We start from the raw sequence: 27,495 nt of genomic DNA, 5'->3' as shown, positions 1-27,495 counted from the left end.
CATCGAAAAAGAAGACCGAGGGTCAGACTTTTCAAGTTAGGGTATATGAAAAACGTAATTTTGTCCTGGGCGCCTTCGTTAGGACCTCGGGAGAAAACAGGAAAATGCTATCGCGTTACTACAACCAGCATCTGGTAAGCACAGGTATAATGTATGTTAGAGCCAGAAGCAATCTCAGCGATTGGTCCTTCAGATTAACTTGGCCCTTTGATCACTTCACAGGCACTTTGAAAAATTTGAGTTCTTCACCTTGAATGTTTTCTATTTCCAGTAACAAATGCCCCTGAACTCCCATCAGGCACTCACTATAAGTTGTGGAGACTGAGTAGTAGCCAATAAAAATGTAACTTTTGCCAACAGGCATGAAACTGCTGAGTAGAGTAGCTTGATGCCAAGCAATCTGGACAGAGCGTACTGCCAAGAGCTAAGTCCAAATGTTTCTTGCCATTGTGTAATCTCACAAGCAACAGGTTTTGGAGGAGTTGGCTTCCCAGGGGCCTCTCTTTTCCTTAATGATGTTCATTCTAGAACATTCTTTTAGAAGCAGCACAGCAGCAACTCATATGTAATTATAATACAAGGAATGAACCAAGACCATGCCACTTCAGAATCTCTTCACCAGATACTGACTTGGTCCTTTGGGACAGAAGTTGTGCACGGGAACTCAGGTTGTAGTGAGCGGGGGAGGGAAGAAAGGAAGAGAGGCATAGGAAGGTGGGGAGGGAGAACCCATGCCTGCTGAGTCTTTTCATCCAGATGAAACTCTGATTGCAACAATAAGTGTCTGAAAGCTGAGCACAAAATTACATTTCCATGTCGTGTCTTACTGTTTCTTGTGCTTGCTTACTTCTGAAGGTACAGGGTGTTTCTAAGCAAACAGAAAGTATAGCCAGTGTTCCTGATCATTCGAAATGGTGCCAAACAGCAATCGGTTAAGGGAAAAATCATATTGTTGTCTTAATCCAGACATTTTTAATTGCATTAATTTATACCAATAAAAAATGTATGAGATTAACTTTACTGTTTGAATATGGAAAGAGCCCAAATTTTGCAGTCTTTCAGAACTTTGTTCACGTCCCGTTTTAGAGACTTCAATGTGTTTCTGCGTGAGTTATTTCCCGTCTCTGAGCTCTGGTTTCCTTATCTGTGAGGAAGGGTTTTCGGAGTGCTGTTTGTAGACACACCAGGCACAGTGGCATAGAACGTGTTCCGTATCACCACAACCCCAATTCTCAGCAGCCTCAGTAGTAATTCTCTTCACCTTAGATTTGTGTGGCCACAATCGCACGGCTCTGTGCTGGCTGTTAGGATTACAACTAAGGGATTAAAAAAGGGTTGGAATCGGGCCGGCCCGGTGGCTCAGGCGGTTAGAGCTCCGTGCTCCTAACTCCGAAGGCTGCTGGTTCAATTCCCACATGGGCCAGTGGGCTCTCAACCACAAGGTTGCCGGTTCAATTCCTCGAGTCCCTCAAGGGATGGTGGGCTGCGCCCCCTGCAACTAGAAAACCGGCAACATGACCTAGAGCTGAGCTTCATCCTCCACAACTAATATTGAAAGTACAACAACTTGACTTGGAAAAAAGGCCTAGAAGTACACACTGTTCCCCAATAAAATCATGTTCCCCTTCCCCAATGAAATCTTAAAAAAAAAAAAAAGGGTTGGAATAGTCCTATCCTCACTATTACTTTAAGATCTGAGATGTTTTTCCGTGAGTGGCGATGAGCTATGTTTAATCATTCGTGTCCTCTTACCAGGTCTCCGTTGTGACCGAGGACTCTATCGTCACAGTGCTAACAATGCTGTACTTCCGAGCTAAGTAGTCTATATTGGTGAAAGGTATGGGCTTGGAAGGCAGACTGCCTGGGCTCGGACCTCAGCTCTGACTTTGTGCATTTATTATGAAGTACCTTTTAGGTGCTGGCAGTGGGCCATGTGACTGGGGTCTAAAGATGCATACCTGGGAAGGCGGGCAGAGGAGGAAGTGTACACATGTCGGTCTGGAAACGTGTTGGGTCGATTGAGGACATTGCAGGGAACACCGAGAGAGAACAATTAATTCTGATTAGGCGAACAGGCACAAGCTCCAGAGAGGGAGAAACGTTTAGGAATACAATAATGAAAAGTGGGAAAAGAAGAAGAGCGTTTGCAAAGGCACCGAGGCTTCTTTCAGGAAATGACTCCTAGTCCAGTGGGAGCTGACCCGGGGTGCACTGGTTGAGGTGAAGTTAGAAAGAAGAGTTTGAAGTCAAGTTGGGAAAAATCTTCAGTGCTATTTTATAACACCTGTGCTTCATTCTAGACAATAAATACCCAGTTATTTTTCAGGAGGGAAGAATGTGTGTGTGTGTGTGTGCGCGTGCGCACGTGTGTGTCTGGAGGGAGTTGGGAGGGTGACACCGGATATGAGGAAATTAATTAGGGCGCCACTGAGGTAGCTCAAGTAGAGGGTCATGATGACAGTAAGAATAGAGAAGATATTTCAGTGGTAGAAACATAGAAATAAAAGCTTTCTGGGACAAGTTGGATTATTTTTTTAAGTGAGGAAGAGGAAGACAGGTAATTGCTATTTTGGTGTCGGATGGCTCCGTGTATGGTGAAGCCATAAACTGAAATCAAAGAAGGATCCACAGGTCCCTGCTGAGGCGGACATCCGGGGCAAGAGGCGGTTGGGAATGGCGGTCTGGAGCTGAGCAGGGGCACACTGCTCACTGCCGCTGGATTGTAGAGAGAATGTCTCTCCTCCGTTGTGTTTGGAAGGGGCATGGTGAGTTGCCGGGTTTTTCATCTTTGTCTCCGTCTATGACACAGGGATATGGAAATGTCAGAATTCTTCCCACCGCAGTGCGAGCCCCCTCTTTCCAGCTCTCTGCCCAGCTCTTTCAGCTGCCATATCTTTGGCACACATCCCAGCTTCAATTACTCGGTCCCATTGTCCCCATAAATTTATTTGTACTTGTCGGAGTACGTGTCCCAGTTTTCAGCTTGGACAATACGAGTACCTTAGTCATCAGTCATCCATCACCCACGGTCCCTGGGTGACATCTGTCCCTGGTTGGCATGTGGTTCTGTCCCACAAATATAGACAATCCCTGGCTTAGTCACTGAACAAGCACCCACCCATCAGCGGCCCCAGTTTTTCCTACAGGCCCTCTACCTCCCAAGTATCCCTGAAAAAATCCAGGGGCTCTTCAAAAGCTGGGTTAAGGAATGGAAGAAGGAACGAGCTGGTGAAGCAAACGGGACCAGCTTAAGAGAGATGATCCCAGGAGGAACTCCCTGGTGTGGCTGCTGTGCCTTGCAGCACCTTCAGTGGTGAAGGGGACCCATAAGGAAGCCGATGCGGGCGCAGTTACCCTCCGAGGAGCAATTCGTTCGCAAACAACCTTGTACGAAGGGCATTGAACATCCCAGGGCCACGGAGTCCAGCATTGTTCAGTGTCACTGCCGGACGCTCTAGATTCCATTTCTTTAAAACTGTAGCCAACTCTGGGAAGGTGGAGGACATTCACGGAGCATCGAAAGTGAGGGGTTGCTTTCCTGAGCCAGCTACTGGGGAAATGGATACAAGGCTCAGGGTCATTCCCCGTCTCATTGCGACACTTTGGTGAAGACACAATCTCCGAGGATACGACGTGCAAAGCCACTCAACGTGCACCTAAACGTCGGACTTCACCATGTGCTGAAAGCAGGGGAACAGTGAGGGGCCACCGCCAGCCCCTGGGGGCACCCCCTGTTCTTCACTTTCCATCAGTGACACAGTGCCAGCGAGGCACTGACCCATGTCCACCAACCAGGCTATTAGATGTCAGCGAAGCTTTGGCTTGTTCCTGTTGACATAAAAACAACAGCAGTCCAAATTCTTTCTATGTTCCCTGCAATGGATATATGGATACGTCTTATATACGTCTTATATCCGTCTTATACAGATCTACCCCAGTTTGGTAAGCAGTGCTCCAGGAAGACGGAGATGACAGGCCTTTGCAGGTTGTAGAGGTCCGTGTACCCAGCCTCAGGCTGAAACCCAGCAGGACGGTGGTAAGGGTCACCCTGAGAAGGTGCCACTGAGCAGGCCGCCAAACCCAAAGTCCTCACGGCAGTAACCAGGTCCCAGGCCTGAGGGAACTCAGGGGATGCCTTCCTCCACCCCCCACTGGGGACGAAGGCCATCCTAACCTGTTTGTTTGCTTCCTCCTTAACTCAGGGATTGGCAGGACCAAACTAAAGGCTGCAGATGTTCAATTCTGCAGCTGGACAGGGGTGTTTATAGGCAGGGACTTGGAATAACAGCTCACTGAGAACAACGTTTGGAAGGGTGTCTACGAGTTTCCAAATATGGGACTTTATGCAAAGCACATGGCCCCCCTCATCTCAGCTACCTCACTTGTAAAGGAACGGTCTTGGTCAGACCCGGTGGTCCTTCTCAAAAACTCCTCTAGTTCTGTGAACTAAAGGTAGCCAGTGCTGCCTCTGGAAATTTAGTATCATTCGTAAATGTTATGCGTGCCCGTCTTAATCCTTTATTTTTGTTTAAAAAGCAAAGAGAAAATATTTAATATGTACCTGCAATCCTTCACCCATGCCCTTAGTTCTAGCCGCGTTTCAGAACTCAGAATCGTTTGGACTTTAGAAAGGAATCGGTGCCTCTCATGCCATCAGCGGGCGCTGGAGCAACACCCCGCCATCCATCACCTTAGTATTTCTGCACTGAAACCTCTGAGTTTTCACACGAAGTAGGATAAAGACTAAAAATAGCCTCCCATCCGTTCAGGTCAAGTTTTACAGCCAAAAAAGATTGCCGCATCCTCAACAAAAAAACCCTTGTGTTTTCAGAGCTCGTTTGGACTTGACAAGTTGCTGCAAGGGTCTACAGAAGCGTGCTGTGTCCTCACTCAGGCTAACACTTAGGTAATGATTTCTTGTGGAATACGTTCAACCCAGCATTAATAGGTTCCAGGTATTTCACAACCTACTAGCACTTGCGTGATTCTGCATTAAAGGTTAAAATTCACTGTGATTGAAATGTCTCCTGCCTGTTCTAAGCTCTTCCATTAATTAAATCACTATTGAAGAAAATTATGATTGGTCTGATGAAATGTGTCCTTCACAAAAACCAATGTTTTGAGATTTTTGCAAGTGACCTTCTGAACATTTTTAGAATTGAAGTACAGTGGACTGGACTGTAATCTCTAGTTCCACCGTTCTCATTTTCTAAATACAGGCCATGTGTGTGTCCATCAGCACCCACTCTTCCCCTTGGACTCCTAATATAACTAGTGTCCTTCACACCTTACACTCTGCAAGTTTTGGGTGTAGAGTTAACGCAGACCTGCTACCAGAAATTCAACCTGGAGGAAATGTGGACAAAAATATTCCAGAGGGTCGGGGGGGGGGATTAGAAAGGAGGCAGGTGAGGGGGAAGGTGAGGGGATTAGAAAATAGTCGGTAACCACAAGATGGCCACGGGTTTCCAACTATAATTTTGTACATATATATATATATATAAAAGTAGTTATGGGGATGTTGGGTATAGCATAAAGAATATAATCAATAATATTGTAATAAATATGTATGGTGTCAGAGGGATACTAGATTTGTTGGGATAAAAGGTGGGAGAGGGTCTAGGGGCAGGGTGAAAAAGGTGAAGGGATTAAGAAGAGCAAATTGGTAGTTAGAAAATAGTGATGGGGATGAATGGTATAGCATAAGGAATATAGTCAGTAATATTGTAATAGCTATATGTGGTATCAGATGGGTACTAGATATATTGGGGTAATCACTTCGTAAGTTATACAAACGTCTAATCACTGTTATACACCTGAAAGTAATATACTATTGTATATCAACTGTAATTTAAAAATAAAACAATTATTTTAAAAAAATACATTCCAGAGGGATATGACCCTCTTCTCCTAAAAGAAATCTTCCCAAAGCTTCTGGTTTCATTACTCCCTGTCAGTAGTGCACAGAACGTGTAGGTCTTTGCTCAAATGTTCCCTTCTGCCAGGATATGTCCACACGTGTGCAGCCTTACAGCTCACTGTCTATTATCGCCATGGAATGGGGAGAAACATGTATTGGATCATTTATTATAACCATCTGTTCTGAGAAATATTAAAAAGCAGTAACATGAGCTTGGTTAATTTTCAGTTACTTTTATTGTATTTTTCCAGCTCACCTTCGAGTGGAAGTCCTAATGATTGTAAACTCTCACCCCACTGGTTCTCAAGGGCAAGAGACATGAAAAGCCCAAATCAGCCCCCAGATCAAGGTGTGTAACTACCAGGGGACGATTTACCCCCCACCCTGCCTTATTTTATAATGCTGTGACATCCTGAACAGAGATGTGCGCTCGGAGGCATTTAATTGAAAGGAAAAAAAATTTTAGCTACTGCTGACTGTGTTATTCAAAATATGGAACTTAAATGCTCTGTGAAAATCAAAATATTGCATGTCTTTTGCTTCACTATCTCTAGCAATCAAAACAGTCACTCCTTTGGAGAAGAAAATTAAAAAGGACTGACAAGCCTTGTTCTCATAGGTGTGCTTTATAATTGATTGATTGATTGCTGTCAGCCATCGATAGCACTGGGCTGTCGGTCAATGTCTTAGACATAAATGGAAACTTAGAAGATTTGATCAGTTAATATGAATACTTACAAAGATGTAAGTAATGTTCCACTAAAATAGTAAAATATTTCCTTCATCACAAAGAGCTGCATCAGTTTATAACAGCTTTTTTGAGGGAAAAAAAAAACCTACTTTAAATAAAGTGTTTAGAGTTTAATGAGTGGGAAAATGATCCCTTATAATTGAAGAAAAATTCAAAGTGCATATTCCTGCAAAGTACCAAGCGTATATCACAGCACTTTATACTCGAGTGTAAGAGAAAGTCAGAGTACATTCTCCTGGATAAACCCGGGTGGTGGGCTTCCACCCCTTTGTGGCTTTGAAAGGACCTGCCACCTACCTTTTGACCCTATTTCCAAGGTTTGGATAAATTTTTAAACAGTCTCCCCACCTTGTGAACACAAATAATATCCGAAGATTATTTCTGATGACAAGCAAAGGCTGGTCTCCTTATGTTTGGTCTGATTACTAGAGACTTGCAGCAAGAGTGTTATATTAATTTGTCAAGTGCGACTCTCTGAGTATCTGTGGATTGAAAGCAATTATTCTGCGGCTTAATTTGATTAAAAAATTACTTGGAAGGCTCTCCATCTCAGTACATGGAACTTGAGGAGCACTCCTTTTTTCCGATGGAAAAAAATTTGCAAATATCAGTAGTGTTGTCCTGCTTCTGTGTGTGTGTGTGTGTGTGTGTGTGTGTGTAATATACTTGCAGAGAGCACTCTAAGACCTTTGCTGCAGTAACTTTACTCCCCAAGTTCTTTCCTCTCTCCATTACCTAGGAAGTTCAGTAGATATTTTCTTCGGATGTCCCAAGGGCACCTCAAGTTCAAGCACAGGCAAAGAGTTGCAGTTATTGTCTTTGCCAGCAAACTAGATCTTCTCTCTGTGGAGACAAGCCATCAGTCTCCACATCGTCACGAAAGCCAGACACCCAAAGTCCTGCATGTACTCTATTAAAAAAGTATCATTTTCAAAATGATGAAATCATGATTCTTGTGTAAATATAAAATGAACACTTGTCAAATATTTTTTTCAACTCGCTAATTAATGCGGGAAATGGTAAGATGTTGAGACTGGTTCAAAGACCAATTAGGATAAGATTGATGGATTGGATTTAAAACTGGCTAATATCCTAGAGGGCAATAGAACATAACCTTGGTTGTTGTTTCTCCCCCCCTCCCCTGGAGAGAAATTATTTGCATCTCTACTAGACAAAAATATACAAGTTAGCATGTAACTTAGAGCTCTAAGTCTGGGAACTTGAGTCCCTAGTGAATAGTGAGTTGAGCAAAGTACATTACCTTGATAATCCGTGGGTGGGTGTTTGCTCTTATACAATTTTGGCCTTGTTCTAAGTTTGGGATAATTTTTCTCAACATCTCCCTACTCTTCCCCAGCCCCTATACTCAATTCTTGTTCAATCTCCTTCTATGGTCTCCCTCGTATGTATCCCCACCACCCATAATGCCTTATTTCATATCCTCATTCTCTTACCTTGGCTTGTGCAGTCGTTCTTCCTAAATAACGTCCCAAATCCCACGCCAGGGGAAACGCGAATCTGATCATGTTAACGAGGTGTCCCTCACTTCAGAAGTTACCTGCAAGATTGGATACTGGGCCCTCCATGACCTGCAGAGTCTCTGGCCTCACGTCTTCAGCCTAGAACCTCATTGCAATTCACTACACACTTTGGTTTCGTAGCTCTGCTTGCCCCTCTTGGAAGCTTTTCCGTGCCAATGTCACCTCTTCTCCTGGCCCACCCCACATTCCCTGCCTTATCTCAAAGCTCACCTACTATGTGCCTACTTGTTTCAAAACTCAGGTCACGGATCATCTTCTACCTCTTGCTCCTGCCCCAGATGAGCAGAACGGACCACACCCTCCTCTGTACCCCTGCGTGCATCTTCACACATTTACTGCACCACCTGGACCCTCTCTTTTTGAACTTACTTAATTACCTTTCTGTCTCCCTTTCTGTTTATAATACCTATGCTATTGACCTATCTCAGAGGTTATGAGATTACATGGGAAAACGATTACGAACGTGCTTTAGGAACCAGCGATGCACTTAACAAATGTAAGCTGGTGCCTGTTATAGTGGAGACCACAAAATAAGTGCTCAATAGACAGTGGAATGATTGTTACTCACCAGCCACCCGGGCTGCTTTAGAAAACCGTATGAAAACATCTATTCAGGACACGTTATTTTTTAGCACTTCGTTGTCAACACCGGTACCAAACTCTCAACCTTTCTGGATGTCCAGATCCACCTTAGAAAGAGTCTGCGTGGAGTCAACACCTGATCAATCTATTCAGCTGGCTACTGGGCCAGGACGGGCAGGATTAAGTCAGAGTAGAAATGAGCCAGCCGCTGGGGTGAGGGTGGGAGTTCTTGCCACCTGAGAGCAGGTTAACACTAGTAGAGAAGAAAGGGATGGGAGCACGTAGGGGTCCATGTGAAAGCCTGGACATCACTCAGATTGGCCAGTCCATGGGTAGGACCTCAGACGGCAGGGAAATCTTTTATTCCTTAAGGTCAGCTTGACTCTGGCTGTGGAACAGAGATATTCTTTTCTTGTGTGCATGCTTTTTGTCTCTTTGATTTCACAGTTCTTAACTTTTAAAATATCCCCAACATTTAAATTCTAGCTGTTCTCTAGGGTGATATTTTAAAATCCGGAAGTTTTCTGTAAAAAGAGGAGGCTGTAAATTTGAAAGTATTGATGCCCATGATAAAAAAAAAAAAAAAAAAAAAAGAGTTCTGAGATGTTCTAAATTAAATTGCAGCGGCCAGAGTGAGAGAAAGAGACAGTCTGTTAATGGCTGTGTGCCAGCTCACAAGACTTCTCCCATTCCTGTTTTGCCTGTTGGAACTTCAGATTAATTTCCAGGTGGCTTTTTTCACAGATTATTTTAGCCAGGCCTCATCTAAGTCCAGGAGCCTCCGTCTGATGTTTACACATGGGCTCTCCAGACTGCTGCCCACAGCCACCCTACAGGAGCAGACATTTCTTTATGCGGATTCTGCTATCCCAGAGCTGGCCCCACTTTCACCTTCTCCCACCCCTTTGCCTATAGCTCATGGAAATTCTTTCAGAGTACCTCTTTCTTCCCCCTACCCCCTACTTGATGTATAAAAAAGTGTTTGCAAAACTCTGGGACGATGGCCATGCTGTCTTTTCTCCCTAGTCATGCTGTCGGTGGTTTAGACTCTGTGACCCAAGACTGGTCTTTTGGCTAGCATTTTTGGCTCAATAAAAGCTTTCTTACAAAAAGACTTTTCAGCCATGAAAGTTAAGAACTTTTTGTGCTAAACACCCATTCATTTTGTAAAACTAATATATTTCTCCAGGTTCGTAGAGTTGAGATTAGGTGTCCTTTGTCTCCTTCCCTTTTCCCTCATTCCATCTCTTCTTATGTCCTATTTCCTAGGGTCACTAGTCCACCTAAAAAAAAATATCAAGGCATTACTTATAATTAGAAAGATGTGGTATCAACCTCCTCCTTAAGTAGACATGCCTGGATTTCTCCTTCTGCCACTTAGATAATTGATCCTGACCAACTCACTCATCCTTGCCATTAACAGGAGAGCTAACAATGCCTTCTCTATCTACCTGAAAGGATTATGGGAAGGTCAAATAAGATAATAAATGTAAAAGTGCTTTGATGAAATAGGAGGAGTGATCCAAATGTCAGGTATTATTACTAATAACTCATGAGCTGAAACACTAATATTCTCTAATAGGAAATTGGTTCTTGGATTTAGATTTTTTTTAAAAAAACTACATTTAATTTTACTAGAAGGTGGTTTTTACCAAAAACTGGAAATGCAGGGGTAGCTCGGTCTCAACAAGCTGTTTGCATGCAAGACACTGAAAATTAAAGACTTACTATGTCAACAGAGGCAATTAACTCAAGGCTAAAGCCCATTGTACAACATCCACACACAAAAAAAATTTGAATAAAAGGCTTTTAAGAATCTTCTCTGTTGCAGCTTTGGGGACAGTGCTGAAAGCCATGGGGAATCAGCAGTCATTTAGCAGGATCTGATGACATCAGTTTGAGTCACGCTAGGATGGAAACCCAGTATGAGGTCATTTTAAGCTAATCAAATGGGTGGCTGCAGGAAGGTGCCATTCACTATTTATTACCTCAACTAGCCACAAAAGGACTGCATTTAGTTCATGGAAACCAGGGGCTTAATGAACCAGACTAAATAAGGAGGGTGGCGTAATTGTGTCATTAAGGCCATAAGACTGAGAATCTGTCTACTTCTTATACTAGCCCGAAGACAATGTTTCCAAAGGTGATTCTATGGTCATTAAAAAAGGTTTCTGCTTTCAAAGGTTGAGCTTTTCTTGTTGCAGACCCTGAAGTGTTTTCTGGGTCATTAGGGGTGTTCGTTATCGGTCTGCAAAAATGTTGGTAATGCCCATCAAATTCTCTTACAATGGCAGATGTCTAATCAGCCAGTTGATGTTGGCTATATATAAAAAAAAAATCAAAGCTGATTTTATAGAATGGCTTTTGGAAACTTGTCTCATTTTCTTACTGTGCCATCACATGAGACCAGCACACAAATTATTATAATTCAAGAAAGGTGCCATAAAAGAAGTAAAAAGGGCTGTGGGGGAGGGGAAGCCCAATGGATGGACATTTTTTTTTATCTGACCCGTGGGCTCAGGGACTGCTCTTTTAGAAAGGAGACTCTCACAGCCATTAGCAAGATGGACTGAAATAGAGACAGGAGAGAGAAAGCTAGCAGTAATGAGAATTCGAGAAATCTAGAAAACTATGGTATCTTTAAAAATCTCTAGAAGAGATTAGGAATAAGTGAGAAGATTAGGCTAGAAGATTAGGAATAAGTGAGAGAGATTTTTAAAGATGATATACATGGAGTATAAGGAGAGAACAGTGTGCCACCCCAAAATATACCTCTTTGGGATATTGATTATTTTAGGCTGGCTGATTTAAGAACCAGCAGAGCTGGGAGAAGCTCTGAAAACCTCTGTAAGAAAAGACCTTTACATTTGTAAGGGCCAGCTCCACCTGTAAGGTAGCCTCACTGGCTACGGTGCAGGTGGGGACTTAAGTCTGCATCACCAACTTATCCTCGGTTTCGGTGCTTCTCCTGGTCACCCCCAGGGACTGACCCTCCACTAATGGTCACCTTCTGTCTTTAGCTGAGGTGGTATTTAAGGTGATGGTTCCCGCCATTTGGGCGAGTTGCTTAATGCTCCTGGGTCTCTGTCCCCAGCATACAGGAGGGATGCATGTCATAAAACTTGAACTTGCTTTTCTCTTGTTAATCTGTGTTGTGTTAATTTGATTGTTAGTCCAGCCAGAAGAGTTGAGGGTAGAGGATGATTTTGCACGTAGTTGGTGTTCCGTGTGCGATTTTGTAGGCTTGTAGATAGGAAGAAGACAAGATGATAAGACAGGTAGGTAGGTAGGCACGTGGGCACTTACATAGACGAGCAGAAACCTGCCACACATGGGCAGGGAAAGGAGATAGAATGAGTGCAAGGAAATTTGTGATGAAAACGTGTCAGGGATGCATTTTGGACAGGAGTTCACCGTCCTCAGAATGCTGGCATTTTGGATAAACCTGCTTTTCTTTCTACCACACATGCACACAAGTGTCAGAATAATTCCCTAAGGCAAACAGCAGTTAGCCCCAGGTGCCTTTGTACCTGATACCTGGGTTTGCCCACATGGGTTACTGACCATTTTAAAGACACAGCTGGGGAGCAAGAATAAACATGGGGGAAAAAAGGAAAATAACAAGAATAAACCCATTACAAGTTAACATAAAAAAAAGAATAAACATGGTAGCTGGACAGCATCCAAAGAGAGATGATAAACCACGATAATGCGTGGGCCTCACCGTCCGGGTTGTGGGGTGACTACTGCAGGTGCAGTTGAAAAACAGACACACACCCCTAGTCTCAGATGCTGGAGTTGGGTGACAACAGGTGGGTCCAGACTCTTCTCTTTTTCTGGGCAAGACTTAGGGCATAGGATGGCACCAAGAACATGGAACGTGTACAGGAAGTAGGGAGAAAAGAGGCAAATGTAGCAAATTATACTAAATGCAGGGCCAGCTTACAGAATTTTCAGGTCCCAGTGCAAAATGAAAATGTGGGGGCCCCGGTTCAAAGAGTATGAAAGCTTTCAAGATAGTGTCAATAGTGCTGAACCAAGTATGGGACCATCCTAATTGCAGGGCCCTGTTTGTACAGGTCCTGCCCTGTGGAGCTGTCCCTGGTCACGAGCCCAGTGTCAGCATGGTGCTATGGTACACACACTGGGAAACACAAGCAGCCTGGGTGTGCAAGCTCTGTCGCACAGCTCACTGGCTCTGGCAAGCTCTCAGGGAACAAAAGAAACTCCAAGAGAAAGAAAAATCTCTTTTCTGCCATTTAGCATCCTTTCGGTGCAAACTTAGAGTCTGATGTGGCCCTCAAAAGCGTTTTGGGGCTCCCATGACATTTCAAAAGTTGAGGAAAGTGGATGCCTTCCTGAGGGGAAAGTCTTGGCCACAGCTCCTGTGATCTCAGGCCTCCCTGCCGGGCTCTTGAAGACGAGTTTGTAGACTCGGTTGGAATCATAGCCACGAAGAGTGACCAGTTCCTTGTTTGGGATGACTTTGTGATTAAACTCTTACACCCGTGAGGTTTACGCTGGTCAGTAAATACTCACTCAGACCTACTGCAAAAACCTTGGTCTCCCACCCACCGTGGCTTGGTGTCCACACACGTCAGGCAGTGTCCCCCTCACACACTAGGAGGCAGTGTTGTCCAGTCTGTAAGGACCGGTTTTCCTTCTCAGTCCCGCTTACTGAAGGACTTTGAACCCTTATGGTGACGAGGTGGAGAACCACTCGGAATTGTCTACTTCACAGCAATTGCGGTTAGCTTTCTGAGGGACGCTGCAGAAGAAAAGTGCAGGGCTAGTCTGGACTGCAGGGTGCCCTTGTTAACTCGATTACATAATCCATTCGACCTAAAACCGGGCCTCAAATTCTGGTTTCAAGACAGGCTGAGAGATTCTAGTGAAGAACTGTCCTGACACTGAAGGCTGCTCAGATTTTCTTTCCCCAGGAAACTTGCCGGCCTGTGAAGCCCCAGGCACTGGCTTTGACCGGAGGGAAGCTCCACTTCATTCCTACGGCCTGAGGTTCAACAGCTTTCCTTTTTGGCAAAACAAAGTAGGAGTGACACTGAAAGAAGCTACCAGTACTGGTCTGCTTCCAAGGCCATTCACTAGGGCTCAGAGCCGGACTTGTGAGCAATCCCACCCCCTCTGGCGCCTGAAGCCCCAATTCCCGAAAAAGCCCCCAGTCTTTGTGTTCTCAACATTCACTGAGTTCCTAGGATGGGCGTAGAAACAGCTGTACATTGTTTCCCATCTTTGTACATGTACAAAGAATTCATGTACACAAAGTTTACTTTTCCAGCTGTAAAAAAAAAAAAATTACATGAGTATCTGATTGGCTAATTCACGCAAGTGAAATTCAGATATGAAGTCTTCAGAAGGGACCATTCTGTAACCCAATGCTATAATAGCATAATGCATCTATATAATGGCATAATAGTGCTCTGATAGCAAGAACAAACAAACCTTCCACCAAAAGTGATTAATTTGTTTTATTTAACTCAAAGCAAGCTTATTACTCTGAATGTTTTTCTTTGGCAAGAAATAAGCATAATTATTTTAATTCTACAATGTCACAGGAAGAATAAAGGAACTCCAGACATGTTGGCCAGAAAAGAATTGTGTGGTAAAGGGATAGGCAATGAGGGAGGTGCAGGGTGGGAGAAGATAAGGTAGAGAAGAGAGCTGTCTTGAAATTCTTGCAGAACCATCATTGCATAGAAGAGTCCGACTCATTCTGTGAAGTTCTAGAAGCAAAAGCAAGGACAGTCATTTGAAATCCACAGAAATTCTAGTTCAATTTTAGGGTACAATTTTCTGTCGATTAGAGTGCTCACAGTGATATTTAACATAGAATTGTGTTTTAAGTAATGTGTGTGTGTGGTGCTGGTTGAAGGAAGAATGCAACATACATATGAATACATGTACAAAACCCTCTTACATATGAATACATGTACAAAACCCTCTTATAAAAATGTGTAACGACTTAACAATGGTACCCAGAGGAAGAGGGACAACAGAATTAGGGACAACAGAAGTAGGAGAATTACCCTGCTCAGTATACTCTTTTGTTCTGCTTGTGTTTTAATGTACAATAAAATGAAAGTGAAAGGAATGCCCTAACAATTTTTCTGACATTGATGGTGCTTGAGCAGTTTTGTCAACCAGTTGCTGAGAATGCTTTAAAAGGAATTCCTGCTTTGGGTCAGGACTGGCTCCTGGCAGTATCACTAAGATGGTTTAAAGATGCTATGAATAAGTTAGGTGAAGATAGATGAGACAGGAGAGCCAGGGAAAATGGGGAGGCTTTGATCCACCCTGTTTCTTTCCAGGTTCCCGGAGAGAAGGGGCATTAGCTTCTTCGAAGCACAACACAGAACCAGCAGTGGTTATCAGAGGCAGAGAAAAGTCTGCAACCCTGTCTTGTTTTTCTCCTTAGGCCTTTCTGCTTGTGTATTTAATCCCTCTTTTAGTTTCAAATCAGCCCAGTGGCAGATATTATCACCAACCATTATCCCTGTCCTGGGGTAGTTGTCAACCTGGGAGAGAAATAGGATCAACTCTGGGGAAATACCCTGGGCTTTGTTTCTGGAGGCTGTAATTGCTTCTGTCAGGAGAGGGATAGAATTCCGTTTCCCTCTCTGCCCATAGAAACCAGCGTGAAATTCTCCTCCCTTGCATCCCTCCAGGAAGGTCTCCTTCAGAACGAGGCTGGCTGTGGACCAGAAGGAAGTTAAAACAGATGCCTGAATTCCAGTGTCTCACTGGATCCTTCAGGGGCCACTGCCCTATCCAACTCTGTTGACCTAACAACCCTCTCCCCACCGGGCACTGCGGCCTGCTGACCTTACTGCGACCAATGCCACCTTACCTCCTTAGCTTGTGTCCACTTTGACTTACGGCTGCGGCCCAGGCTTTGACTGATGTATTTAGCATTGACCCCTGACTTGGCAATAATCTTTTTTATGAGGTCACCTGCCTTGCTTGCACCTTCAGCCATGTGCTGCCTGTACACTTGGTGCAACATATGGTCTGTATAAGCCCAGGTCGTTGAGGAAGTAAAAAGCAAGCTCTGTCCTACTCAATGAACTACCTGTTTACTAATGCTTTGCATAAAGAGACATGTGCTTCAGGGAACAAATAATGCATAAATATTGAAAATGTGATTGCCTTTTTAAAAGGAGAGTATCTGTTCAACCTCATTTGGGAAATGTTTCTTTTGTCTCCATTGTTCAGGTCAACTATACAGCTCGTGAATTAACCAGATCTTGTCCTTTATCTTGTTTGGCCATCTCCCTTGCTTCTCAGTTATTTTTAGAAAGTGCTTTAATAGCATTTTCACCAATGAGTAAAGAAACAGAAAATGACACTGAAAAAAAAAAAGAAAAATGTGTTTATTTTTTTTCTACTAGCTTATCTGGTAAGAATAAAATTTTAATAAGGATTGAATTAGATGTCTTCTGAAAACGGCAGACTAGATAATGGGGAACAGCCCTTTCACTGAGAACATTTAGCAAAACTTCACAAAACATAAGAATAATTTGTCTGAAGGCACTGAAGGATCTAACAACACAGTAAAGAATTATAGGGCTGAGATCTAAATGAGAATTAAACCCAAGGAGGTACATCCAATTTTAGGTCTACTGTTCTCCCATGGCCTCTGCCAATTCCTAAAAAAGCCACTGAAAGATTGAGAAGCTGAGCAGATATTTTGACAACCATGCGAGGGGGACCTACAATGAGGGGGAGCTCTGAAAACAAAACAAAACGAAACAAAACCCATACTCTGGGTTGGGAAACTCAAGGGCTAGACCCTAGGAAGAAGGATGACTGGAATCCCAGCTTCCAATCACCTTAAGGCCTGTACTGGAGCAGCCTTGTAGGGAATTGCTAGTGTGTGTAACCATCTGCTGAAAGCAAATGCAAATCAATCTCCAGCAAAAGATAGCATTATACGAGACTCAAATGACTTCTGCGATAATTAATATACAATGTCTTGTACACAATAAAAAAATAAATAGGCTTATGAGGAGCCAAGTCAGTTGAAACCTAGAGAAACAATAGACAATAGAAATAGACCCATAAGGGAGCAAAGCAATGGAGTTCATACTCAAATGTGTAAAAATAACTATGCTGAATGTGTTCTAAGCGAATGGAGATTCTAGAACTGAGCAGAGAATTGAAAACTATAAAATAGAATTAAATGCAAATTACAGGATTAAAAATATCACCAGAATTAAGAACTCAACATATGGGACAGTGCCAACCTCACAGTTTTGCTCCATTAAACAATCGATACACCTGTGAGAAAGTGAGTTTTTTTTTAAAACACATTCCAGTAAATCACTTACTAGGTTGTAAACTCCATTCAGGCATGTCTCTTATTTTTTGTTGTCTTCCCAGAACTTGGCACAAGGCCTGGCATGTAGTAAATACTCAATATCCATCTATCTTTTATCATGTATTGATTTAATTCTATCTAGTTATCTCAATGAATGAACTTGATAACCAATTGTAATAGAAATCTTCTACCTCCAAAAAGAAGTTGATAAATGTGCAGGCTTGGTACATTTAAAAAATTCTCTTAAATTTAGTGCAGTTTCGCTTTTTCTTTTTTTCAGAATTAACCGTGAATCACATGCACAGCCAGCCAGAGGCTTTTAACCCACGAATGGACCAAAAAAGCCTGCTTTTTCTTTCTTTTTAAAATTTTTTTTAAATGTATTGGGGTGACAATTGTTAGTGAAATCACATAGATTTCAGGTGTACAATTCTGTATTACATCATCTATAAATCCCACTGTGTGCTCACCACCCAGAGTCAGTTCTCCTTGCATCACCACATATTTGAAAAAGAGCCTGCTTTTTCAATAAATATTTTAATAGTAAAAAAAATAAGTATTACACGTGCTGTTCGTTGTACCTAATGAAAACGAAATGAAGTACATGAAAAGAAAAATACCATCCCTAGCCGGCTCTCGGTCTCCTAGGAGACGGCGTCTGACGTCACCTGCGCGGCCCACGCCCTACTGCGCATGCCCGGCGCCGCCTGCGGGCCCGAAGGCGCATGCTCGCCTCCGACGCGGCGGAGGAGCGCTGCTGACTGGCTGGCGGGCGGCCTGAGTGGCGGGGACGTCGCCGCGGGTGCTTAGTGCCGCTGCTGGCGGGAAAGTTGAGTGCCCGGTGCGCGGAGCCCTCGGGATGATGAGTAGTGAGCTCCACGCCGAGTCGGGGACGGAGGTGAGAGCCGCCGGGGTGGGAGCGGGGGAGACGGCGACGGGGCCGCGGGCGGGCGGGGGAGGGAGGCCGGAGGCGACGCGGCCTGGCGGGGGGCCCGGGGCCCGGCCCGGGGCCTGCAGGACGCCCGCCGCCCTCACGTCCCCCTGAGCGCCGGGGCCGCGGGAGCCCCCGAGACGGGTGGCCTGGCGCGCACGCTCCGCGGGCGGGCGGAGGAGGCCCTGGCGTGGGTGCGGGGTTAACCGCGTGCGCGGACGGGTGTCCCCTGCGGGCTGTCCTCGCCGGGACTACGGTCCACGCCCGGCAGCCGGCCCGGGTGCAGACGGTGCGCGCGGCGGGTGCGCGGGGCGGGGTGCGCGCGGCGGGGAGCGCGCGGCGGGTGCGCGCGGCGGGTACGCGGGGCAGGGTGCGCGCGGCGGGGAGCGCGCGGCGGGTGCGCGCGGTGGGTGCGCGGGGCAGGGTGCGCGCGGCGGGTGCGCGGGGCGGGGTGCGCGCGGCGGGAGCGCGGGGCAGGGTGCGCGCGGCGGGGAGCGCGCGGCGCGTACGCGGGGCAGGGTGCGCGCGGCGGGTGCGCGGGGCGGGGTGCGCGCGGCGGGTGCGCGGGGCGGGGTGCGCGGGGGTGCGCGGGGCGGGAGCGCGGGGCGGGGTGCGCGGGGGTGCGCGGGGCGGGTGCGCGCGGTGGGGTGCGCGGGGCGGGGTGCGCGCGGCGGGAGCGCGGGGCGGGGTGCGCGGGGGTGCGCGGGGCGGGTGCGCGCGGTGGGGTGCGCGGGGCGGGGTGCGCGCGGCGGGAGCGCGGGGCGGGGTGCGCGGGGCGGGGGTGCGCGCGGCGGGAGCGCGGGGCGGGTGCGCGTGGGGGTGCGCGGGGCGGGGTGCGCGGGGGTGCGCGCGGCGGGTGGGCGCGGGGCGGGTGCGTGGGGCGGGAGCGCGGGGCGGGTGCGCGGGGCGGGTGCGTGGGGCGGGAGCGCGGGGCGGGAGCGCGGGGCGGGGAGCCGGGCCAGGTCTGCGCGCCTCTGCTGCGGGCGGCGAGCCGCGAGCCCGGCGCGCGTTTGCAGCCCAGCCGCATGTCTGCAGGGCCACGCACGCCGTTGGCTGCCCCGCACGGCTGTGTTAGGGAGTCGAACCAGCACGTGTCAAGCACGTGTCCCCTCGGTTCAGGACTAGGAGTGAGAAACAGGGCGACCACCGCGCCGTTAAGGAGCCACGCAGCGGGGGGGTGTCGGGCCCCCCCGTGGAGGCGCGGGCACCCTGTCCTGGCGGCTGCCCGGGGCCGCGACGTGCCGGCCGGAAGGTCTCAGGCCAGTCGCCGTGGCCTCGGCAGGGAGGCGGTGGCCGTCAGAGCAGCGGCCAGTAGCTGGGTCCGCGTTCAGCGAGAAGAGCACGGCTTCTTGAGGGACCTGCAGACGGTTGGGGTGGTTGGCACAAAGCCAGTGCGCGACACGCCGTGTCGGGAAGTGAACTCAGAAGCAGGCCGAGGTGCATGTCCCCACGGCGCTTTCATGCGGGGCAGGGAGAGCAGGCGAGACCCGAAAACGGCGGCCGATGTGGTGAGCGTTTGGGCTTCGCGCGCCGCGTGGGCTCGGTCACTGCGACCCAGCCCTGCACTTCCAGGGGAAAGGCCGCCCGGAGATGCAAACGAAGGCCGCTGTGCTCCAGTGAAACCTTTCTTGTGTAAGCGTTTGCATTTGGCCTGCTGGCCACAGTTTGCCGGCCCAGGTACAGCCTCACTTACTTAAGTGGTCGTTTGACGCCCACGTTACACTCAGATGATTTGTGCAGCCAGAACAAGCCTAGCGTCACTCACGTCATTACACACAGCGTTTAGCGTCCTGCACTTTGCGGCCATGTCCGGCTGGAGATCCCGAAGCACATCGCCTCTCTCATATTACTTGAGTACCATGGGGTGGAGAGGAGAAGAAGGAGCGGGGCTGTTGGTACTGCTTTATTCTTTTTTGTGGTTTTGACAGAGCCAACTAAGCAAGCCCCTTCCCTTAAGCACGAGGCTCCATGTGGCCATTGCTTCATTTGTGTGCTTACTGTTTTCTTTCTTTGCACAGTAGTCGACCCAGTGGATTCCACTTGGAGATGAGTTGAGGAGGATATCTGAAGCCATAAACTATCCCAACAAATTGAAATAAGCTACTTAAAACTTTTAATTCAATAGGATTGCCATCTTATAAAATAGCTAATCTTTCCCACATCTTTTCAATAGTAAGACATTTAGTAAGACATTTCACACAGGGTCTTCCGAGAAAACAAAGTTGCAAAGAACATTTTAACGGATCCTCGGGGTGCAGTTTATGGTAGACCAGATAGCGAGTAGAAAACTTAAGTAATGAGCCCTTTATTTAAAGAAGACCAACATTTGAATACAATTTACAATAAAATCATCTTTTTACCTTTTGCGCAGTAGCAATGGCATTTTTACACATATCTTTCTGAGAGTATAGGAAAGACTCAGTGATTTTTGGCAGAATTTTGGTATCGTTCACCAAATGACTTCTCTTGCTCACAGTTGTTAAATAGTGGTGTACTTTACATTTTCTCAAAAATGGTAATATGCCTTGAGTTTGAAAATAATTGGTGGATAAAAAATTGAAGGTGTCCAGTTTTTGTTGCCACACACAATATACTGTCTGCTTCTTTTTTTAAACTTTATTGTATTTTTTATTAAAGTAGTGCATGCCTATAACAGAACATTCCAATACTGAAGTGAAAAGTAGGAAGCTTCCCAATTATCACTTCCCAAGGTGCATTTGTACATTATTCTGGAAATGTTCTCGTGTCATAATTTTGGAAACTGAGATGGAGAATTCTGGACCAGAAGTTCAAAGACCTTGGTCCTTGTCTTGGCTCTGCCATGGACAAGCTTTGTGATTTAGCATAAGTTATTAAACCTTGGCTTCTACTTTTGTAAATCGAGGGTCGTAGACTATGATTTCTCAGTTCCCTTTAAGCTGTACCTCTAGGAGGTGGGTTCTTATATTTGTATCTTTTCACTAAGAATTGTATTCTCTGCATAGTAAACACTTGATAAATATTTGTTAATAACAACAGGTTTTCCTTTCTTAGAAAAGGTGCAGGGTGGCCTTTTTTGCCAGAGGCAAATATTAAATACAAATGTTTGGTATTTATTATATTTTGGATCTGTGTGGTAGAGTTTTAGAACGTCTGTCCCCTTCTCTGTTTGCTTTCCTTCTCACTCGGAAAAGAATTGGTGCTGTATCATTCCCATTACTCCATTATCGATACCATCGACTTCCTTGTCTCTTTACACCCTAAACCTACTTTCCTAACCATGGTTAAGACCAGCTGTCTGGTTTCACTGTGTCTACTCACTCAGCTCAATATTACTAGAGAAAATCACAAGGAGGCTGACTGATTTCATGTTAACATTATAACCATCAACCTCAATGGACACCCAGGCCAACTATATTTACCTAGTAATTAGTTCACTTTTTCATTTCAAAACGTGTGTCATCAAATCCAGCCTTCCTCCTGAATTCCAGACACATACGTTCTATTTTCTTCTTGACCTGTCCACCTGGATATGTAATGGGCATCCCAAACTTAATAGGCCGTCATGACCAAATTTTGGATCCAGGGAAAATACAATAAAGAGTATATGTTAGAGAAGAATATTGTATGTATTTGTGCTAAATTTATTAGTGATAATTGTAATGAACTTGGACAGGAGAAAATCATTTTGCTAAGAAGATAGAGTATATTAAGGTATTTCAGGGGAAGTAGTTCAGCCAAAGAAAAATGTTGAAGCAAATTTGGCAAAATGTTAGCAATAGGTGAATCTAGGTGAAGTATACAGGTGTTCACTGTACTGTCTTGAAGTTTCTCTGTAGGTTTGAAATTTTTCAAAAATTAAAAAATTGAGGAAAACTTGAACATGCCCCAAACTGAAGTCTCGACTTAGCAGCACCCGCGTACACCCACATTCCAACCTGCTTCCTCCCACGTCTTCCCTGTCCTGGGACATGGTGACTTTGTCCCACCTGCTGGCTCAAGCCAAAACCCGTAGTCATTCTTGAGTTGTTTTCCTCTCACATCCCGTATCAACCCGCAGTCAGTTCATTAGCCAATTCTGTCTGCTAAGCCTTCAATATGTCATGAACTTGCCCACTTGACTACAGCCGTTCCTCGTCACCATCACCTGCTCTAGTGCAGTCACCTCCGAAGTGGTGTCCGCTGCCATCCTTTGACACTTACCCTAGTGTAGTTTCCACCTAGTATCCAGGGTGGTCCATTTAAAACATGAGCAGACTACTGCTCAGAGAGTTCCGGCGGCTCCTCTATCAATATAATTGTATCCAGAGTCCTTATTTCCTCCAGTGACTGCAGGATTTGTAATTTGACATGATTGCCCTCTAGCCCCACCCATGACCTCTGGTCTCATCTGCCTTTCTCATCCCATCTCCCGCTCTTCTTTCTCCCTACTGACTCCTCTTCATCTCCAGAGCCTTCGCATCTGCCTAGATTGCTGTTCCCTCAGAAATTCACGTGGCTCACTTCCTCATGTGCTGCAGGCTTCTGCTCCCATGTCAACTGGAGAAGCCTTTCCTGACCCTCCAGTGTGAGGCAGCCCTTCCTACTGCTAATCTGTACGTACTGCTTCTTCGTGTTGATAGCAGTTACCACACCTGACATTTTACACTGCTTAATGGTGCCTCTCTGCTGCCATTTAGGGACATGAGAGCAGACTCGGGGATTTCTCCTTGGGTCCCAGTGTCCAGAGCAATATTTAGCCCACAGTCAGTACTCAGTAGGTGTTTGGTGGGTGGATTTCCTGCCTTCTCGTCCTCTCCCCTTTCTACCTTACCTCCTGTGTCATTGAGAAAACAAGAAATGTGACAGGAAGGCCCTTATTTTTCCTGTTGTTTTTCTGTCATGATTTCTAATTTGTTTCCATTGTAGTCAGAGAACATCCTATGTGTGATTTCAATTCTTTTAAATGTGTTGAGGTTTGTTTTATGGCCCCGCATGTGATCTGTTTTGGTGAATGTTCCCTGGGCACTTGGAAAAAAAAAAAGTATATTCTGCTATTGTTGGGTGGGATGTTCCATTATGTATACGAATTAAATCCTCCTGATTGTGTGGTTCAGATCATCTGTATCCTGGATGCTTTTCTGTCTAGTAAATCTATTGGTTGCTGAGAGGCATTTCTCTGTAGGTTGAAGACCCAGCTAAACTTGTGGATTTTTCTATTTCTCCTATCACCTAGATTACTTTTGCTTCATGTATTTTGAGACTCTGTTTAATAGGTACACATGTAGGATCATATGTCTTCCTGGTGGATTGATTCTTTTATCATTATGTAATGCCCTCTTTATTGCAAATTTTCTTTGCTCTGAAATCTACTTTATTGGATATTAAGATAGCAACTCTTGCTTTTTCATCAGGTCTATATTGATAATAATATATGTACTACTTTCCTCTGAATTCCCTTCTGTAAAATAAAATATTCTTGCTCGTAAAGAGGGCACCGTCTCTACTTGTGATATGGATTCCATCCATCGCATTTTTCCTCCTCAGGGACATCATTCCTGCAGATATTCCTACTCCTACATCATTTCCCTGTCTTTTGCATCTTCCACCAGTATCGTAGAATAAAACAATAAAAACAAAATTAAAAAAATCCTTCGACGATGGCAATGTGTCCTCCTCCAGCCCCATTCCTGTTCTCTTCAGCGCAGTAGGATTGTTTGTACCTTCCTCTGTCTGCACTTGCTTATCTCCCATTCACTCTTTGGCCACCGTAATCTGGTTTCTCTCTCCACCCGTCCCCTAAAAGTGCTCTTGTTCAGGTTGTCGAGACCCTTCTGTTTCCAGATGTGGTGCTCAGCTCATTCCCATGTCCTTCTCACACTAGACTTCTCGTAGTTTATCGTATAGCTCCTGAAAACATTGTCCCCTAAAGTATATCCATCCCTCAGGCCCCTAAGAACCTGCCTCTGTCAAACATAGGAACATGGCACAGTGTGTATCTCCTGCAGACAAGCTGGCAGGAGAGAGGAGTGGGCTAATCTATGTGTTTTGAGTTCCTGCTCTTAAAATTACCCCTTAGAAAAATCTCTCCTGCTCTGAGGAAGAGAGAACGAGGAGATGGAATACCGTAAGAGTTTGTCCAGCAGAGTTTCTCCTTATACAAGGGGTGGTATAAGCGTTGCTTCTATGCTTTACCATCTCTTTTTGGGGATCTTGCATGTGGTTGATTGTCTAAGTGAAATTTTAAAGCACAGTGTGATATAACTTCCTAATGAAATCTTAAGTATTCATTTAATGGAATTTGTTGTGGAATGTGTTAAGTTTAAAATTTAGTCCTTGTAAATTTTGCTAGAAAGTAATGCTTAAATAGGTATACGTAGTAATTTTTATATATTTATTTCTCTTTCCTTTAGATAAATGATTGGTTTTTAAAAATACTGATTGCAAAAGCAGCAGCCTGTCAGCGAATATGCTTAGAAAGAATGGAATTTCACCACATAGTATTTGAGTAATGGTTGTCTTTTCTATATAATTTAGACAAAAGCTTTATTGAAGAGCCAGGCCTAGTACTGTGTCCTGAAAGGTGGTTTAATTTTCAGTGTCAGAGGAGCCTGATATCATATGTGAAAAGAATTAGTCCTCTTCTTTAAAGGGCTACCTTGATAAGAGCCAAATTTGCATGGATCACATACATACATCGCTGCTGGTTTCCCTTGGTCCTGTTCATTCTGCCCTTCTCTTCCTTTCCCTGTGCTCTAGTTACACGTTTTTGCCTAAGGTAAATTTCCTTCTTATATCATTAATAAAACTATTAAGAATTGCATTCAATCGGTAGGTGGAAATCCAGCCCTGCCATAGGGCAGGTTTGGGAACACGTGGTTTAGACTGTTTGCTTCTTTGGGTAGCCCTTTATACTTAACTGGTTTGAAACCTTGCTGCTGGAGTCCATCTGCAAACAGATTTAATCACAAAAGGTCAGGGGAAATGAGCCTTTACCCAAATAAGTCTCATAGACACGTGTTTGCCTTCATGTCATTTATTTCTGGTTAATTTGATCTTGAAGCACTCCTTCCTGCTCTAGTGTAGGCTTTCCCATAACTAAATGATGTTTAAAAACATCTGTATGAAATGTAGTCTACTTAACAGGCATCGAGTGTGTATGCCTGCCTCTGAAATGGACTTTGTTGGTGAGTATTAAGTACGTTGATGACAGCCGTAGGAGTCTCATGGACTTTTGTTTAGTAGAAGTTTGCACAGATTATCCAAATATGTGAAAATCTCAATATGTAGTTTGAGTTTCTTTATACTCTCTCTTCTTCCTCGACGTCTACCTATTTATGCCCTGCTTACCTTCAATTTACCAGGCACCTACTAAGTTGCTGCCACATGTAAAGCATTTGGAATTGGTGGCCGGCCAAGCTAGATCCCTTTCCTTTTGTTAAGCTTTTACATCCAGATGAGGGAGACGGGCTGGTGATGTGCTCTTAAGTACATACTAGCTTCATGGGAGGAGGTAACCTCGAGAATGTGTAGAATTTGGGTTTAGTCTAGGCCCTAGGGAATTCAGTTGAGAGAACAGGGCAAGGACGTTCCAGGTAGAAAGAAGAAAAAGCATTTTGCTGTCAAAGCTCAGCATGTCCGTACCTGAAAGAACTGTGCTAAATCTCTCGTTCAAGTGAAAAGCGCCTCTCACACGGGTCAGAATTGACCGTCTCTTTTTTACGTCTTCGCAGCGCCCCACGTGCATTTCTGTTATAGCACCTACAATACTTTGTTATACTTCTGACTCTCCCCATTGACATTTGAGGACAGGAGCCGTGTCTGCTGCATGTCTATTCCCAGACCTCGCTCAATTCCTGCACCGCTCACCTGAGATGTTTACCAGTGAACGTCTGTATAACTGAGTGTTGCCCCTTGTGTAGACTACTGTCAACAGCTGGGGCTGTTGAAAACATTTGGGGCTCCTTGTTGGCACTTAGTACTCCTTGAAGGAATACTGAGAGAGATGGTTGAAAGAGGCCTGAAAGTTGCCTGCACAGGACCTCAGATTGGTTTCATCTTTCCCTAGTAGGTCCCAAAACTCTATCTTGTCCCTGTCCTCAGCTTTGATCAGACTCGGTGATAACTGACTAGGCTGCGTAGCCTCAGAGGAGAGGGGGATTCTAGGCTTTGGGAGCCAAGAGATCTCAGTTAAATCCTGGCTCTGGCATCTGCTAGTTTTCTCATCTAAAAAATAGAATAATGACAAATAGAGTTAATGTGGCATTTAAAAGGGGAATGTGTATGAATTATGTACTGCTGGTACCACAGTAATCACAAATAGTAGCAATTATTAAATAGCTATTGTTATGATAATAAAACCTAGTAGATACTGGTTTACAAACCAAATGACAAATCTATAATTTACAATATTTGTGAAACCACCAAATAGACTAAAATGAATGTGTCCACTGTATGTTCTTTCCCAGTTAGGAAATTTGGCCTTAGAAAGGTTGCTTAGATAATCAAGAGAGATAGTTGAATTATCTTAACGGCTACCATCACCAAGCTCTGATTGCCTAATGTGTTAATCTTCCCTGAAAGGATTAAACTGTCACATCAGGCAGAATTTATTTGTGTTCCCTTTACCCTGGATGCTTAAACTCTCCTCTGCCCTTCGGAAACTCCAGATTGGCTAATTATTTCTTTCGTTTCATTCCTCAAATCTGGACAGCATCATTAATTTTAATTTCTATAAGTCAATCAGGTTTATGTCAGATTTCTAGGGTATTTTAGCTTATGATTGGAAGATCTTGTCACTTTATTGTTAATATTATCCATTAGTTGTAAGGTAAATCTATTTCCAAGTCCTGGGAGTTAACCCTCACTCTCTTTGTACACTCTGCTTTTGGCATTATAAAACATTATTTTGACTATTCTCAATGGTGGAAAGTTTCCATCCTTTGAAAATAAAATTGATTTTTAAGTAACAGTGGAAAGTCAGATGCAAATTGGCTAAGTCAGCTAATTTGTAAGAGGAGTAGCACCATCTGTGTCCAAGTCAGGTCAATGAAAACGATACTTTCTTGAATACTAGCTTACAAGGAGTTCTCAGAGGGGAGGGTTCAGGAATATTGAGCAGTGACAATAAGAGCAAACAATTGGAGTAACTTCCTGTTAGTCATTCTGATGAGGATGTTAGTCATCTGAACGCATGCTTTTTCAAACATTTTGTAGTTTTATATGCTCCATCTTGTCCATGGAAGTTTCTCGGTCTTCTCTTTCTAGTTGGACTCTCAATCTTCTAACTCAGTGGTTCTCATACTTCTTACACTTTTTGGTCTCAGGACAGCATTACACATTTAAAAATTATAGAGGATTCCAAAGAGCTTTTCTTTGTGTGGGTTATATCTGTTAGTGAAACTGAGTAGTTTAAAGTTTAAAATATTTATATTCACATATAAGTAACAATAATAAACCCATTGAGTATCATATTTT

At 44.8% G+C, this 27,495-nt stretch overlaps 1 protein-coding gene across 2 annotated transcripts in view; it reads left to right on the top strand.

Moving 5' to 3' along the window:
* XRCC2 (X-ray repair cross complementing 2) overlaps positions 1-27,495 on the top strand; it is a 46,247-nt gene that overhangs the window by 4,704 nt on the left and 14,048 nt on the right. Inside the window, exon 1 of one of the 2 annotated variants that reach the window (XM_081038112.1) lies at positions 17,947-18,027. The exons of the other annotated variant lie outside the window; for it this stretch is intronic. Within the exon in view, the coding sequence (XP_080894238.1) occupies positions 17,989-18,027 (39 nt within the window). The 5' untranslated portion in view covers positions 17,947-17,988. Of the gene's footprint in view, positions 1-17,946; positions 18,028-27,495 lie in introns of those variants that run through there. 2 annotated transcript variants of the gene reach the window in all.

The sequence above is a fragment of the Rhinolophus hipposideros genome (assembly GCF_964194185.1).
Source record: "Rhinolophus hipposideros genome assembly, chromosome: 25".
In the NCBI taxonomy this organism is placed as follows: domain Eukaryota; kingdom Metazoa; phylum Chordata; class Mammalia; order Chiroptera; family Rhinolophidae; genus Rhinolophus; species Rhinolophus hipposideros.
Note: the sequence above shows the minus strand (reverse complement) of the source record. Positions and strands in the feature narration are given on the sequence as shown.